The 14,180-nt window shown below is 49.1% G+C and overlaps 1 protein-coding gene across 1 annotated transcript in view; it reads right to left on the bottom strand.

Moving 5' to 3' along the window:
• Window positions 1–14,180, bottom strand: part of appl1 (adaptor protein, phosphotyrosine interaction, PH domain and leucine zipper containing 1) — an 80,041-nt gene that overhangs the window by 43,874 nt on the left and 21,987 nt on the right. Inside the window, 8 exon segments of the mRNA XM_086001603.1 lie at window positions 2,477–2,547; window positions 2,549–2,636; window positions 4,185–4,267; window positions 4,857–5,003; window positions 5,278–5,336; window positions 6,544–6,585; window positions 7,242–7,329; window positions 8,452–8,523. Of these exon segments, the coding sequence (XP_085857729.1) occupies window positions 2,477–2,547; window positions 2,549–2,636; window positions 4,185–4,267; window positions 4,857–5,003; window positions 5,278–5,336; window positions 6,544–6,585; window positions 7,242–7,329; window positions 8,452–8,523 (650 nt within the window).

Raw genomic sequence — 14,180 nt, forward strand, 5'->3', positions numbered from 1 at the left:
GGAGGGAGGGGGGAAGAGGAGGGAGGGGGGGAAGAGGAGGGAGGGAGGGAGGGGGGGAAGAGGAGGGAGGGAGGGGGGAAGAGGAGGGAGGAGGGGGAAGAGGAGGGAGGGAGGGGGGAAGAGGAGGGAGGGAGGGGGAGAGGAGGAGGAGGGGGAGAGGAGGGAGGGAGGGGGGAAGAGGAGGGAGGGAGGGGGGGGAAGAGGAGGAGGGAGGGGGGAAGAGGAGGGAGGGAGGGGGGGAAGAGGAGGGAGGGAGGGGGGGAAGAGGAGGGAGGGAGGGGGGGGAAGAGGAGGGAGGGGGGAAGAGGAGGGAGGGGGGAAGAGGAGGGAGGGAGGGAAGAGGAGGGGAGGGGGAAGAGGAGGGAGGGGGAAGAGGAGGGGGGAAGAGGAGGGAGGGGGGAAGAGGAGGGAGGGGGAAGAGGAGGGAGGGGGGAGAAGAGGGAGGGAGGGGGGAAGAGGAGGGAGGGGAGGGAGGGGGAGAGGAGGGGAGGAGGGAGGGAGGGGGGGAAGAGGAGGGAGGGAGGGGGGGAGAGGAGGGAGGGAGGGGGGGGAAGAGGAGGGAGGGAGGGTGGGGAAGAGGAGGGAGGGAGGGGGGGAAGAGGAGGGAGGGGGGGGAAGAGAGGGAGGGGAGGGGGGGAAGAGGAGGGAGGAGGGGGGAAGAGGAGGGAGGGGGAGGGAAGAGGAGGGAGGGGGGAAGAGGAGGGAGGGGAGAGAGGGAGGAGGGAGGGGGGAAGAGGAGGGAGGGAGGGAGGGGGGGAAGAGGAGGGAGGGAGTGGAGGAGGGAAGAGGAGGGGGGAGGAGGGAGGGAGGGGGGGAAGAGGAGGGAGGGAGGGGGGGGAGAGGAGGGAGGGAGGGGGGGAAGAGGAGGGAGGGAGGGGGGGGGAAGAGGAGGGAGGGGGGGGAAGAGGAGGGAGGGAGGAGGGGGGGAAGAGGAGGGAGGGAGGGAGGGGGGGAAGAGGAGGGAGGGGGGAGGGAAGAGGAGGGAGGGGGGAAGAGGAGGGAGGGAGGGAGGGAGGGGGGAAGAGGAGGGAGGGGGAAGGGAGGGGAGGGGGGAAGAGGAGGGAGGAGGGGGGGAAGAGGAGGGAGGGGAGGGGGGAAGAGGAGGGAGGGAGGGGGGGAAGAGGAGGGAGGGAGGGGGGGGGAAGAGGAGGGAGGGAGGGGGGGAGAGGAGGGAGGGAGGGGAAGAGGAGGGAGGGGGAGAGAGGGGGGGAGGAGAGGGGAGGGAGGGGGGGAAGAGGAGGAGGGAGGGGGGGGAAGAGGAGGGAGGGAGGGGGGGAGAGAGGGGGGGAGGGAGGGGGGGGGAAGAGGAGGGAGGGAGGGGGGGAAGAGGAGGGGAGGGAGGGGGGGAAGAGGAGGGAGGGAGGGGGGAAGAGGAGGGAGGGAGGGGGGAAGGGAGGGAGGGAGGGGGGGAAGAGGAGGGAGGGAGGGGGGAAGAGGAGGGTGGGAGGGGGGGAAGAGGAGGGTGGGGGGAAGAGGAGGGAGGGAGGGGGGGAAGAGGAGGGAGGGAGGGGGGGGGAAGAGGAGGGAGGGAGGTGGAAGGAGGGAGGGGGGAAGAGGAGGGAGGGAGGGGGGGAAGAGGAGGGAGGAGGGGGGAAGAGGAGGGAGGGGAGGGGGGGAAGAGGAGGGAGGGAGGGGGAAGAGGAGGGAGGGAGGGGGGGAAGAGGAGGGAGGGAGGGGGGAAGAGGAGGGAGGGAGGGGGGGAAGAGGAGGAGGGAGGGGGGGAAGAGGAGGGAGGGAGGGGGGGAAGAGGAGGGAGGGGAAGAGGAGGGAGGGAGGGGGGAAGAGGAGGGAGGGAGGGGGGGGGGAAGAGGAGGGAGGGAGGGGGGGAAGAGGAGGGAGGGAGGGAGGGAGGGGGGAAGAGGAGGGAGGGAGGGAGGGGAAGAGGAGGGAGGGAGGGTGGGGGGGAAGAGGAGGGAGGGTGGGGGGAAGAGGAGGGAGGGAGGGGGGAAGAGGAGGAGGGAGGGGGGGAAGAGGGAGGGAGGGAGGGGGGGAAGAGGAGGGAGGGAGGGAGGGGGGAAGAGGAGGGAGGGAGGGGAGGGGGGGAAGAGGAAGGAGGGAGGGAGGGGGGGGGGAAGAGGAGGGAGGGGGGGGGAAGAGGAGGGAGGGGTAACAGTTAACAGGCAGTTAAATGGCTGTAATCCCCTTCCCGCCTCCAGGAGACAGGACCCGGCGCGGGTCGGTACCCGCCTCCTGGGAAGATGGCATGGAGGCGGGTTGGGGGCGGGATAGGCACTCGCCCACAGATTCTAGTTATTATCCCGTTGGCCACAAGATCTGCTTCCTGGGCGTCTGTCAATATCTTGTTTGTTTAAAGTGAAATCTGCTTCGAGTAACTTCCTACCCATGAAATGTACCTGCTTTCCGTTGGCAACTTCATGTAATGGGACACCTATATGTTTAATAGATTCACAAATTGCGATTGTTCATTCTCAAGAACCCAAGAAAAAAAATCCCACAATAATGCTTTGGCACTTACTTTCTTGTATTCATATAACCAGTTTTTCTAGTTAGATTTCTGTTGATGTTGAATATTTTGGTGTCTGGGTCCAGGCAGATACAATGAATCACTCGCCACTTCCAGGTCCTGAATGGTCTGATGCATGGTTTCCAGTTCAGTCTCCATTTCCCTACGAACACTAGAACAGGGACAAATAGACTGATTTTATTCTTTCACAAGTATTTTAAACAGGGGTGTTTCAAATGGTGGGGACTGTATCTACCACTCACCAAAATTTTGTACAATAATAATCCATACCAAACTACAGTTTTTAGTAAAATCCAGGGCACTATGGCAAATCAAACATTATTTGGATCGATAAATGATACATTTTAGTGTGTCAAGATAGTTGTTACAAAGGTTTTCCAGAAATAATCTGCCCAATAATGTTTCAAATGTGGATTATCTAAATCACGTAAGCATCACAAAGCTCCAGATGCAGTTACTGTACTTTTCTCCAGATACAGTGAAAGGAGAATCTAATTTTTTTTTCTTCTTTCTCTGCTCCTTGCTAGGCTTCAAGGAAACCAATTGTCCTCTAGAACGCACCAAATGCATGAAACTTGGCAGGTTTTTCGACAGCCGAGGTAAACACAGTCTAGCCCAACCCACACCCATGGGTCGTTGGACAGTGACCGGGGCGGAAAGCCTAATTGACTCCCCTCCCAAACCCAGAGAGAATGAGATCGACGAACTCTGTGCAAAAAAGACCCTCCTGGTCTGTATCGCTCATCTACACAGTATTAACCAGCAGGGATTTTTGCAAATCTAATTTTGATACTGCAAATACAGAGCTGAATTATTGTAATCCCCATTTTTGGTAACTCAGAACTTTTATTAGCTAGCTGAAAGGGACATAATGGCCCAGAAATTCGGGTCGGGGGCTTCCCGTGGGTGCAAGCCCCCGACCTGCACTTACCTTGCGCGCCAGCCGTTGAGCTCTGGGCACCCGTGGAATTCCGATCCGGGGCCTGGTCCAGCTGCCGGCGCGCTTTGCTTGCGCATCCAGGGGCGCAGTTAGTTCGATGCGTCCCCTGGGATCATGTGGGCCATGGGCAGCCAATCGGAGCAGGGAAAAGCCCATTCATAAGTCTTGACAGGAAGTGCTGTCAAGACTTATAAATACTACGGCCCCAAAATAGCACTAAACCTTCAAATACATTTTTAAAAAACCATCACATTTTTAAAATAAACTATAAATTACATTAAATAACTATTTTAAACAATAATTTAAATTTTTGAAAAAAATAATTTTATATTCTAACGGGGCTAAAAATAAACTTACCTTGCTTTAAAGTATTTAAAAATAATAACCTGTGGAAAAAATGTTTTTAATTTTAATTAATTCACCACTTACCTTGTAAAAAGCAGGCCTTACGCCTGCTTTTTACATTTCTAAATACTGCAGGCTTACCCTCGCGTGAAAACCTGTAAAAAAAACATAAGTTTGATGCGCACGCGCATCTTCCGTCGTGCACGTGTTCGACCTCTGAACCTCTTCGTTCAGAGGAACGGAAGTGCCGGTTTCCCGCGCATGCGCAGTGCATGCAGGACCACGGCTGTGTACCCCGTGCGTACACACCCGTGAAGACCCGAATTTCTGGGCCAATAAATATTAAGATTGGTTAAGTTACAGAAGGAATTAAATTTGTAACTGGAGCAGTTGCAAAGGCCAATTCTTACTTACCCCTGCACACTGATGCCAATATTTGCCAGAAATTCTTCCAACTGTTGAGTCATGTGCTCAGAGCCCATCTTAAAGAAGTTTATCTGAAAGATACCAATTATCATTAAATTAGTGTATCTAAGGAAAACCATCCAGCCACAGATTTGTATTATGATTTCTCTTTGTATTATGATTGCATTATTAGCATCTTGAAACAAGAACTTTACACTATCCTTTCATCCTGGAGCTGACTCAAATCTATCCTGGACTAATGGGTGGATGTCTCATTTATTGCTAGTGTTGAGTTGTACATGAAGTCAAGCATTCCTGTTGTATGCAAGCCCACAGCCTAAATCTAGCCATGATCATTGTGGCAAAATTAGCAATTTTGGTCAGTTAACAAGGTGCAGTGATGGGTGTTCTTCAGGCTGTGACTAAGGAATGCTGATATCGCAGTGTTTCAACCTCTGACTCATGCTATACATGACCCAGAAGTACTCAATTGTGATACTAGGTGCTAAAAGCATGACTGTCCATCTGTACTGACTCTCCTTACTTGCATTTTTAAGTGAAAGCACAAACCGACAAGATATTGGGGATCTTATTTGGAAAGTTAGCAACTTAAATAGGAATACAGATGAAAAGAATGGTTTTAATTTCATGGTATTCTCAATGTGTGCTGTACCAACAGACCTGCGCTTGCATATAGCCTAGGAGAGGTTCTAACAGTGCAATCTTTTTCTTGTACTGTAATGTGTTCAGTGCACAAAAATAGTGCATCATGGTCTGGTGCTGCTTCTTTCTGGATGTGTACAGATCTTCAGTTGCCTCTATTTTTATCTGTTAGGAAAAATGATTCAAAAATAAGCCTCGTTAATTTTTAAACTTTTAACACACTGACTAGACACATAATGGTTTGCATTAACTGTACTGAGTAGAGTTTTTTTTAAATCTTACTGGTACATTGCACTACTGTTTGTATAGTCAGATAGCATAACAATGTTTTCCAATTAGTTATCTAGGAATATAAAAATGTGGCTGCCATATATGATGCAACTGAACATGGAAAATGCATTTTCTTTTTGAAATGGAAAACCAAAGCAAATACTCGAACCTTTTCATTTTCCCTCCGCTTAGATAGTCTGCTGTATTTGTTAATAGCCATGTCATGATCTGTGGGACAGATAAATACATCAGGATATTTCAGCCACATATAGATATATACACACACTTTATGCAGTAGAAGGTTGTAAATAAAAGTAAAAAGCCTCATTCAGTTCCAGACTACCACCACCTTCTGGGTGAAAACATTTCTTCTCAACTTCTAATCTTTCTAACAATTACGTTAAATCTATGCCCCCTAGTTATTGACCCCTCTGCTAGGGGAAATGGGTCCTTCCTATCCACTCTATCTAGGCCCCTCATAATTTTATACACCCAAGGTAATCTCCCCTCAGCCTCCTCTGATCCAAAGAAAACAACCCCAGCCTAGCCAATTTTTCCTCATAGCTAAAATTATCCAGTCCTGGCCACATCATCGTAAATCTCCTCTGTATCGTCTCTAGTACAATCACATCTTTCCTGTAATGTGGTGACCAGAACTGTACACAGTACTCTAGCTGTGGCCTAACTAGTGTTTTATATTACATTTAGTCGAGAGGTAGGGCCACCTCCTCCGAACACACAGATCCAGTACAGCCTGTGTCAACCCCAAAGTAAACGTGATAGATTCTCTAAGGCTCGTAGTCTAGAAGACCTGTTTTTCTGAATCTTCCCAGCTACCCGAGTTAGCAATTCCAGAAAGCTTACTTTGGGGATTTCATTAGCTGTGTAAGGCCTGTGTTTCAGGAGCCGTTGTCCCTCGAATCCCATTGCATTCAATACAAAGCAGCTCAAGTCCCTCAGTCACATTATTATTCTCAATTAAAATGATTCTGCAGAAAGTCACATGTATCATTTTCAATATCTGTGATCATCAAAATTCCCATTATCTTGTAATGTAAATGTTACTGAAATTCTGTGAAGAAAATGCACGTCAATTAATGGGTTCTAATCAAGAACAGTTTGAGTGGCTATCATTGAATTGAAGTTGAACAGACCTCTGGTGAATGCATGTGTACAGTACAAGACTACTTGTATATTTGGCTCAAATTGGCATGAAAGAGTTAGTCTTACTCAGACGACAAAAAAGATAGCTAATACAGGAAATAAGAGTCATATTAGTGGGTGTTCTGAGATTTGGGACAAAATTAGAAGGACCCTTATCCTACATGTCACTGTGAAGTCTCTAATGTTGATGCTGGGTACAAATAATGAAAAAGGACATTCCTCACCATACTTTTTTTTAAACTGACATGTTGGTAAATGAAATGGCACTCACCATTACTTGCTATAGCAAAGACTTCATTTAGGGTTAGCATTTCTGAAAATAAATGAAAATGTTATCAGTAAGAGAAATTGGTCATAATTTGAATGATTTTGTGTCATTCACGTTTAATAAGTGTCAGTTGGTTTTATGGTAGCACTCTTGTCTCTCAAAGGTCATGGGTTCAAGCCCCACGCTAGAGTTTGAGCATGGATCAGTGCAGCACTGAAGGAGTGCTGTATTGTTGGAGGTGTCATCTTTCAGATGAGACGTTAAACGAGGCCCCAACCTGCCTGTTCAATCTCCGTGTCTTGACCAAGATTCATCCCTCAACGGATACCAGTATAACAGATTAACTGGTCATTCATTTGCTATTGGTTGGACATTGTGGAACCTTGCTGTGTTAAAATTGGCTGCCATGTTTGCTCACTTAACAGCGAGTATATATAAAAATAATTAATTGGCTTTTTTTGGGGGATGTCCTAAAGATGTGAACGATACTATATAAATGCATCTGTTCCATCTTTTTCCTTATTTTTTTATTTTGTTCTTTTATACAAGCACACACTTGACAACCAAACAAAACATACATCCAATGTGCAGAAACATATGCTATTTTTAAACATTCCCAAGTCGGTATTTATTTTTAAACATGACTACACAAGGGCAGGAGATAACCGCACTATAAAATACTGTAGGTCCAATTTTCATACCTTTTAAATCCTTTTCCTTAAACTGTGTAATGGGGAACATCATGGCATCAGCTAATTGTGTTGAAAGTACAGCGTGGCAGGAACTTAGCTAGAAGACAACAGTAAATTTCATTCTCTAGAAAAGATTCTGAAGTCTTTTAAATTTAGGTCTCGGTATAATCTTCCATACTGGCAAAACAGAGCATTAGAAACTTTCAAACAATCTTTATTTCATAGACAACCTGGGGTTATCTTAACTGTTGAATCCTAGACCACCCTCAATGGTTCACTGACTTTATTCAGATACTAGCTGAGGCATACAGATTTGTTTAATCTCTGGTCTGTGCTAAATTAGCTGATAGCATCTGGAGTGGCAGTACGATGTTACAATTTGCCTCAATTAGGGAAGAGAGTATCTGCTAGGGTTTTTGTTGCTGCTCTCTATCAACTGATTCCTCCAGGGTGTGGTTGTATGGACATTGGGTGAGGACAGCTGTGCTGCTCCCTACAGCCACACAGCAAGCTGACGCGCTCTACGGCTCAAACATTTAGAATGACCACTGACCTGAAACACTGCACAATGCCCAGAATCTGTGGAACTAAAAGGAGAGCAGAAAATTGGCAGTAGGAAGGGAAAGAAACACAAAGAAAAAAGTGTTGGATCCTTCCATATTAGGGACTAGGTGCAAAAAAAAATACAACACTGCTATGAAGACTCATTCCTATTCTACATTTTACATGACTACACTAAAGTAGAAGTTGTTCTGTTTAAATCCTATGCCTTTCTGAAACTCAAAGGAGGATTCTATAATGAATCTTAGAATTTTAGTTGCACCATTTAAGGTAAGCTTATAATGTTAAAAAGATAAAAGTAGAAATACTGCTTGATGGTCAATTGCATGTTGATGGGATTAAATTCAGATGCTTTTTTTCCTGAATTCAATCTACTGTATTATGAATTTATTAACTTGAAATTATATATTTTTATAAAAATACACAACACAGAAATTGAGCATCCCACTGTCATAGGACATACTAACAATATGAACAGACTATCTGTTGGCTTGGCATCTCCACCTCAGCTAGTAAGTGGCTAGGCCAGGTTCTCCGTCAAATACTCAAGCACCTTCGCTTGAGTATTTGACGCAGTAATTGTTTCTCTCGCCACAGATGCTGCCTGACCTGCTGAATATTTCCAGCATTTTCTGTTTCTATTTAAGTTAATACTTACTTCATCTATTACTTGAGCAAACTGCTGCAGAGTAGAGGTCATGACCTCATCATCACCAACTAGGGGAAAACGCTATCAAAAAACAAAAAGAAAGTTAACCAGGAACAAAAGCTATTTACTTGTTGGACAGCAAATAAGTGCACTTGGGTAAAAAGGAACTAAATTTAGTTAGTTATATTTCATTATTTTCCCCTTTATTTAATTGTTCTTATTATCCTATCCAACTGGCTATTATTCACATCTTGATTGTGAGTATCAGAAGGCTATTCAACCCTGTACTTGACAACACTATGACATTGTTCTCATTTAAGTAAAACCAATGGCATGGGAGGAAAGAAGTCATTCACTGAGAAGTTCTGTATTTGAGTGCTCTGACCACTGGAATAAGACACAGCAGAGATGTGGATAAATGGAGGGAACTGTAATGGAATTCCATTTAATAAAATGTCATAATTAGGGGGGTAAAAATAGGCCGTAATATTTTCATTTGTGTGTTCAGGTCATTAAAACTATTTATAATGGCATCTATAAAATTATCAGGACGTGTATACAGGTTGATTTATTAAAAAAAACTGATGTTACGAAGTGTGATTTTAGATTTTCTCCATGTTGCACATAATTCAGTGCCAGCAGGTGTCTTGCTCCAGTCTTTCTCAATATTGCACTGTAATTAGCCTTTTGGAGGTACAGGAGTCTGGCTCTGGTTCACCAACTGCTAGTTTCTCCTCTTACTATCAGAATGCACCCCTAATGGGTGAGCAACAGGTCTTAAAGTCAGTGACCTATCTGGACGAGAACTGCTGGGACATCCTCACACATCACCCTGCCAGAGTTACGGCAGTATTGTCAAAGCCTGGGACTAAGTTGGCTGCTCACCCTCTTAGCATTCTACATGCACCATTCTCCTGCTAAGAGGAGAAGGGGTGTCATCGATAGATGACAGTTTAACCAGTGAACAGCTGAGCCACACAGATTAGGAAGGTCGCAGGTTTTGATCCCTGGTTTGTGTTAATTGCTCTTAAGTGGGGGTAGAGGTGCTATAAATAGCCTCAGTGTCTTTAGGCAGGGGAATATTGGATAACAAAAAAATTGGGCTCGTTTCCAGTGCCACTCTGTGTTTAAATAGCCTGAAAACACTCCCTGTTGAAAGTTACACATGAATAATAGCTCTTTGGGAAAGGTACTGGAAGGAGCTTGGTGGGGGGAGGGGGGGGGGGGGGAGAAATTCGGTATCGCCCATTTTGAGGCGCGAATATCGGCCGGGCGCAAAGTTTAGCGCCCGGTGCAAATTATCGCCGCCGACTGCAAAATTCGCCTCTATCGCCCCCTGGAGGTGATTGGAGCGCTAAATCAGGCGCTACACAACTCTCTTAAGGCGCTAAGCCCGAGGAGCGAGGCGCTACCTCAGAGGGCGGGCGCAGCGCAGGTGCTGTCAGTTAGCGATTGAACACAGACACACTGGCGCCGGTCAGTTCTTAAAGGGAAGGGTCGATCTTGCTCTGCAGCCACACCCTGCTCACTGGAGCCTTGAATCTCGGCCTGGACTGACCCATGGCGAAATCTTCCAGCCAAGGACTATGGAGCGGGCCAGGGAGCGAGCACAGCGCTTCAGCGAGCGTGCCTTGGAGACTCTGGTTGGGGCGGTGGAGCGCAGAAGATCTCTACTGTACCCAGAGAGTGGCAGGAGACCTTTGCCAGGTGAATACAGAAAAGCGTGGAGGGAGGTGGCTCACAGAGTGACCTCAAGCAGCATGGTGCCTAGGACCCCTGTGCAATGCAGGAAAAAGTTCAACGACCTCACTCGGGTCGTCAGGGTGAGTGCCTTTTTTCAAAACCTCTTCATCCCTCCATCTCCACCTCACTTTATGGCCAGAGGGTCTTGAAAGCCCCAATGCCCAACACTCATCCAACACGTATGGCCCTTTCATGAAACACACACGCACATTCCACACTTTGCATACAGTAAGGGCTATTCAATCATGGGAGGCATTTCAGGCAAGATCATGGCTGCATACAGTAAGGGCTATTCAGCCATGGGAGGCATTTCAGGCAAGATCATGGCTGCATAGAGTAAGGGCTATTCAGCCATGGGAGGCATTTCAGGCAAGATCATGGCTGCATACAGTAAGGGCTATTCAACCATGAGAGGCATTTCAGGCAAGATCATGGCTGCAAATTTGCTCAGACGCCGTCCTCTTTCTTGCAGGCCAAGCTGGCTCATAATAGGAGACAGCAGCAACGGACCGGTGGAGGGCGGCCTCACCTTCAAGCCCTCGGCGATCTTGAGCAGTGCATCCACAGGATTGTGGCAAGGCAGATGCTTGGTCCCGTCGCCACTGGAGACGCCGACCCCGTTCTGGCCAGCAATGGTAAGGTCATCACCTTTTTGTCCTCTCTCCTTCCACTTGTTCCTCACAACAGCAGCCTTTGACACTTTCAATCCAAATCAGTACATCGCTGCACTCATGTCTCCCTTGCTGCCACCCTGTCCTCACGCTAAAGCCACTCTTGTACCTCCCTGCTTTCAGATGGTGATTCACCAGGTGAGGAGACGGGCCCTCAAGCTGCCATTTGGAGTGAAGCTGAAGGCGAGGAGGAAAAGGAAGCCGGACCATCAGTGCAACCCTCTGCCGAGGCAGCCCATGCCCATACTGGGGACACACCTTCCCTGAAGGGGAGCGGGAGAGAATGGTCTGATGAGGGTGAAGCTCCAGGACCCAGCGGGCTGCAGCAACGCGAGGGGGTTAGGGAAGCCCGGGGGCCTTCTCCCCGGACGGAGAGTATGGCCTCGAGTCCTGCTGCACTGAATGCAGACGAGGAGCGGGTCCTCGCTGAAATGAGCGCCCATGCGGAGCAAAGGCACACTGAGCTCATGGCTGCAGTGGCAAGGATGCCCGAATCCATTGAATCACTGGCAAGGAGTGTGGAGCACTTCGCTGTAGCACAGGCGGCTGCCACGCAAATGCTAAGTGCTGCAATGCAGTCAGTGGCTGGTCTCATGCAGACACAGATTGAGGCCACGCGAGCACTAATTGCTGCCACCCTCGCTGGATCGGGCAGATTTCCCCCGGGCTTTCACCGCGCCGCAGCAGGCCAGCAATCTGTGCTCCAGCAGATTGCTCCGTATGCTGAAGTGCTGCCCCGTGGGAGTGCCAGTGTGTCGGTCGAGCAGGGAGTTGCTGTCCTCTCTCAAGATGACAGCATTCCTGCTGCCAACACTGTCACTTCTCCACTGCAGTTGCCACCACCTGTAGGACAGACTGCTGCCGCCCATGCAGAGTCGGAGCAGTCAGCAGCCGGGCCCTCCAGGCCCAGACCGTCCCTCAAGGGCATCTGCAGTCTCAGTTTCTGACACTCAGCAGCCTTCCCCCAGCCTTGCTGCAGCCACTGGGGTCCCATTACGGAGGAGCTGCAGGGTGGGAAAGGGGCAATTTCGCAAGGGAGGCAGATCACTCTCGAAGGGCAAAAAGTAGGAGGTGTCGCAAAATGTATGTCATTGTTTTATTGAAGGCCGAGGTTCGTGGTCCAATTTTTTTTTTTATTTTTATTTTTTTTTTTAAACTGTTTTGGACATTGTCTCCAGGTTGTGAGAGCCAGTTATGTAAATGACTGTTTTTTTTGGTGTTTCTTTCTATTACTTTGTCATGTGGAAATATGAGACAGTTTGGGAAAGAAAGAAGTGTCTGTATTCAAAATGTGCATGTTTGGTCTTTGCACTCATTGTTGCCTTGACCGGCTTAGGGGTTGCAGGATGGTTTCATTCAGGTTGTTTGAATGGCAGAAGAGGGGGCCTAGAAGCGACTTGCTATGAGCCTTTGACGGACGGCCCTTCCACTTTGTGCCTCCCTCCTGCCTTGGTGCTGCTGATGCTTATCCTCCTCCTCCTCTGCTGGTGCTCCAATGTCTGGTGGCATTGGCTGGGTCCTGAGGATTGCCAGGTTATGCAGTATGCAGCACACAACAACAAAGTGGGAGACTCGCTCAGGCGAGTACTGCAGGGCTCCTCCAGAATGGTCCAGACAGCGGAAACGTTGCTTGAGCACGCCGATTGTGTGCTCAACGATGTTCCTGGTAGCTTGATGGCTCTCGCTGTATCGTAGCTCAGCAGGGGTGCTGGGCGAACGGAGCAGGGTCATCAGCCAGGTGCACAGAGGATATCCCTTGTCCCCGAGAAGCCAACCTCTTGGGTGAAGCGGTGCCTCGAAAGGGTCTGCCACAGAAGTCTGGCACAGGATGAAGGCATCGTGGCTGCTGCCTGGAAAGTTGGCACTGACTGCGAGCATCAGCTGTCTGTGGTCACAGACCAACTGGACGTTTAAGGAATGGAAGCCATTTCGGTTGCGGAAATCCTCGGCATTCTCTTGCGGCGCCCGCAAAGCCACATGGGTGCAGTCAATGGCGCCCTGCACCATGGGGAAGCCCGCTATCATCGCAAAGCCCATTGCGCGTTCTTGCTGCTTGTCTGGGGTCATGGGGAAAGAGATGTACTCTCGTCTCCTTTTAAAGAGGGCATTTGTGACCTGACGGATGCAGCAATGCACCGCGAACTGGGAGATATTGGCGATGTCCCCAGTAGCGGATTGAAAGGAGCCGGTGGCATAAAAGTTGAGAGCCACTGTTATCTTCACTGCCACCGACAGAGACGTCCTGCTCCTCAGTTGAGGCTGCAGATCTGGCTGAAGCAGGTGGCAGAGCTCAGTGACCACCTCCTTGCTGAATCGCAGCCTTCGCAAACACTGCTCCTCAGACATGTTAATGTACGAGAACTGTTAGCGAAAAACCCTGGGAGGGTAAGGTCTCCTGTACCAACGCCTGTTGGCCCTCCTCTGTCTGGCCATGATTGCAACTCTCTCTCTGTGCCCTCTGAATGTGATGGAGAAGGACGACGTTCCCATCCATTGCGGCCCCCATACTATCTGGGCAATCAAAGTTATGACGGTTAAAAAGCAAAGTACCTGCAAAGTTATGGTCAGAAGCCAAAACTACCTCAGACAGCATTGACCCAATGCAGAAGTCTCTCTTTCTCTCTCTCCAAATCTCTCTCTCTCTCTCTCAGAACGAGTGGTGCAAAAATGGCTACCACACAAAAGCCAGGAAGAGGCCCCCAGCCCCACAGCGACTGGGAAGCGTTCCAGTCAACCTGTCGTTGGTCGCGCCAGGCGGAGAGGGGGGCGCCACTGAATTTCCAGTCCGGGGCGCCCCAAGGGCGTTGCAATCTCGAATGACGTCAAGATTGACTTGGATAGAGAACTGGTTGGCAGACAGAAAGCAAAGAGTTGGAATAAACGGGTCTTTTTCTGAGTGGCAAGCAGTGACTAGTGGGGTACCACAGGGATCGGTCCTTGGGCCCCAGCTATTCACAATATATATTAATGATCTAGACAAGGGAACTAGATGTAATATCTCCAAATTCGCAGACGACACAAAGCTGGGTGGGCGTGTGTGCTGAGGAGGATGCCGAGAAACTCCAAGATGATTTGGACAGGTTGGGTGATTGGGCAAAAGCATGGCAGATGCAATATAACGTGGATAAATGCGAGGTTATCCACTTTGGTGGCAAAAACAGGAAGGCAGATTATTATCTGAATGGCAATATATTGGGAGAAGGGGAAGTGCAACGAGACCTGGGTGTCCTTGTGCACCAGTCGCTGAAGGTAAGCATGCAGGTGCAGCAGGCGGTTAAGAAGGCAAATGGTATGCTGGCCTTCATAGCGAGGGGGTTTGAGTAC

Source organism: Somniosus microcephalus, chromosome 11, assembly GCF_052327205.1.
Source record: "Somniosus microcephalus isolate GS21.2 chromosome 11, FLI_Smic_1.0, whole genome shotgun sequence".
Classification (NCBI taxonomy): Eukaryota; Metazoa; Chordata; class Chondrichthyes; order Squaliformes; family Somniosidae; genus Somniosus; species Somniosus microcephalus.